The sequence below is a fragment of the Aplysia californica genome, unplaced genomic scaffold, assembly GCF_000002075.1.
Source record: "Aplysia californica isolate F4 #8 unplaced genomic scaffold, AplCal3.0 scaffold00574, whole genome shotgun sequence".
NCBI classification, from domain to species: Eukaryota; Metazoa; Mollusca; class Gastropoda; order Aplysiida; family Aplysiidae; genus Aplysia; species Aplysia californica.
The window spans coordinates 66,083-68,530 of NW_004797844.1; the positions used below are offsets into that span (position 1 = coordinate 66,083).

At 38.2% G+C, this 2,448-nt stretch overlaps 1 protein-coding gene across 1 annotated transcript in view; it reads right to left on the reverse strand.

Annotated features, from left to right (window-relative positions):
* LOC101857139 (40S ribosomal protein S4) overlaps nt 1-1,763 on the reverse strand; it is a 12,900-nt gene extending 11,137 nt beyond the window's left edge. The window contains exon 1 of the mRNA XM_005107082.3: nt 1,745-1,763. Coding sequence (XP_005107139.1) covers nt 1,745-1,747 — 3 coding nt within the window. The 5' untranslated portion in view covers nt 1,748-1,763. The remainder of the gene's footprint in view (nt 1-1,744) is intronic.
* Nucleotides 1,764-2,448: the final 685 nt, after the last annotated feature.

Here is a 2,448-nt window from a genome sequence, read left to right on the forward strand (position 1 = left end):
TTGTCTGAAATACAAATACTTTAGGCATTGCAAACTAAAAATTCCATTTACAATTCAGCCATCAATATTAAGTACGGCTAGCCTGACTTATCTTAGGCCCTATTAACATTAGAAAACAGGAGGTTTAAATACATGCACTGTCATTAAGGCCCCTGGTTTCGTCTCAAATACAAATACTTTAGGTTAGGTACTGCACACTAAAAATGTATATTTACTATTCAGTAGGCCTATTTTTTGTAAATAGGTCATTAAGTACGGCTAGCCTCTTCCATACTTTTTTTCTGGTAGTATTTTGCATGCTGAACACGAATATGGCCTTCATTTTTGCTGCAAATCAATAGTTATTGATGTTTGAAAACAGTAAAGTTAACTATAAATGGGGGGTTTCAGGGGGGCATCCCCTGATCTAAAAAGAATCTGGGGGGTTTCAGGGGGGCATGTTCCCCTGAATTTCACAATGATTTGATGTTTTGGCAATTAGGATTGATATTTACTTGAAAACAATTGATTTGCAAGGGTTCTAGTGGTCATGCGTGAGTTTTACAGCAAAAATTGTGGCAGTTTATGCATCTAGATCTAGATCTAGATTCTAGATCTATGTGTGGGTCCAAAAGTAAAAATTTACCCAAATGACAACCAATTAGGTAGGCCTACTCATGGAAATCGGAAAGCTGAAAATTAGAATTCAAAGCATTCAATCAATAGAGTGGGGAAGATTGAAGAATACCGGACCACTCGTACATTATTGCTCGAGAAAGTGGGGTAGGTGGAGCGGGTGGTTGGGGAGGAGGAGGAGGGAGGGGTTCAGGGGGGTCTCCCCCCTGACAATAATTTAATGAATAAGGTGCTTTTTCGGTAGTTCCCACCCTCCCTATTTGAGCCTGACCTACATCTAGATCTAGACGTTTGATTTGCGGTGAGCTAAGATATCAAACCTAACAACTGCAAAACTAAAACATTAAATTATGGTAAAATTCAGGGGGGCGCCCTGAAACCCCCCTTCCTATTTTTATTAGGTCAGGTGGGCAAGCCCCCCTGAAACCCCCCTACTCTTGTGGCCCAACCCGTGAATAAAATTGCGGGGTGGGAACTACCGAAAAAGCGCCATGAATAAATCTACCGGTCCGAGATTCCTCATTGAGAGATATTAAAAATGGGAAAATTATGAATTCCTAAAGTCGAGACGTAGGCAAAGTCAATCCGCTGGTCCGGTATTCTTCAATCTTACCGAGTTAACATAAGATCTAATTAGATCCTAGATCTAGATCTTGATTAGATCTATTAATATACGCCTGAAGAAGCTGACATCAAATTCATCAATGCAATGCAACTGAGTGCCGAGTGTTGTCAACTTAGCTCGGGCACGAACAAGGGGAATTATCAACACAAATCTCATGTTCTAACCAAGCCCAGCTTTTAGCCAAATTGAAGCTTAGCAATGCAGCGACTGGAATAATTAATACCATCATTTAAACTGCAAAGAGGGCTGCTTTTAAACACATGGGAAAGACACGTAAAAGGGAACTTCGTTTCAAACGAAAGTCGAGTTGGCGACAGATAGTCCATTTTGGCCGAACATCATCGAGCCATATCAACTCAAAAAAAGCGTATTTTGCAAAAGGCGGTGCATAACATTAACACTGTTTCAACATTTGACAGAAATACATAATTCTAAAAATTGAAATTCATTTATAAAAGGATAGATGAAGAAGATTTAGAAAACACCATTTCACGGCCAGCTTACCATCTTGAGCGTAAACCGGAAAAGGAAGTTTGACTTTTAGAAGAAAACAAACGGAAGCTCAAGACTAGTTTAAAAAGCTGGATCAAATAACAAAAAATTATGGATCAATTTTCATTTGAGTATAATAAATTATAATAATAATAATTTTTGGTATGGATTCGTTTTTGTAATTAGAAACCAGGCCGAAAGAAGGCTACTATGTATACCTATTTCAGCATTTTCAATATTGACGGGACAGCGCACTACTTTTTCAATTTTAAGAGGCCTTGTGCTCCATCCTTTTATCCACTCGTTCAAAGCCAAATGTGGTTTCCACGGTTGTGAAAGGTCAGAGTATTTAAAACTAACAATAATTTCACACGTTCATTCAGTGTGTAGTTGGGAGAGGGCAGTCGCTGGATTATTTCATCAAATCAAGTTGACCTGCTACAAAAATAATAGCATTACGAGAAGATGGTGTCGGAAAAAAATTATCACAGAATGTATAACAATATTATATTATGGATTTACACATCAATTTTAAAGGCACATAGTGTTAAATACGCGTGTACACACATATTCACGCACGCACCACACACACATACACGCATACGTACGTACATACACACATACCCATATACAAACTCACAACGATCTACAGCGTGAATGGATTCTGTCTAATCGAAATATGATGAAAATAGAAATGCTTTTAGTTTCTTCATTAA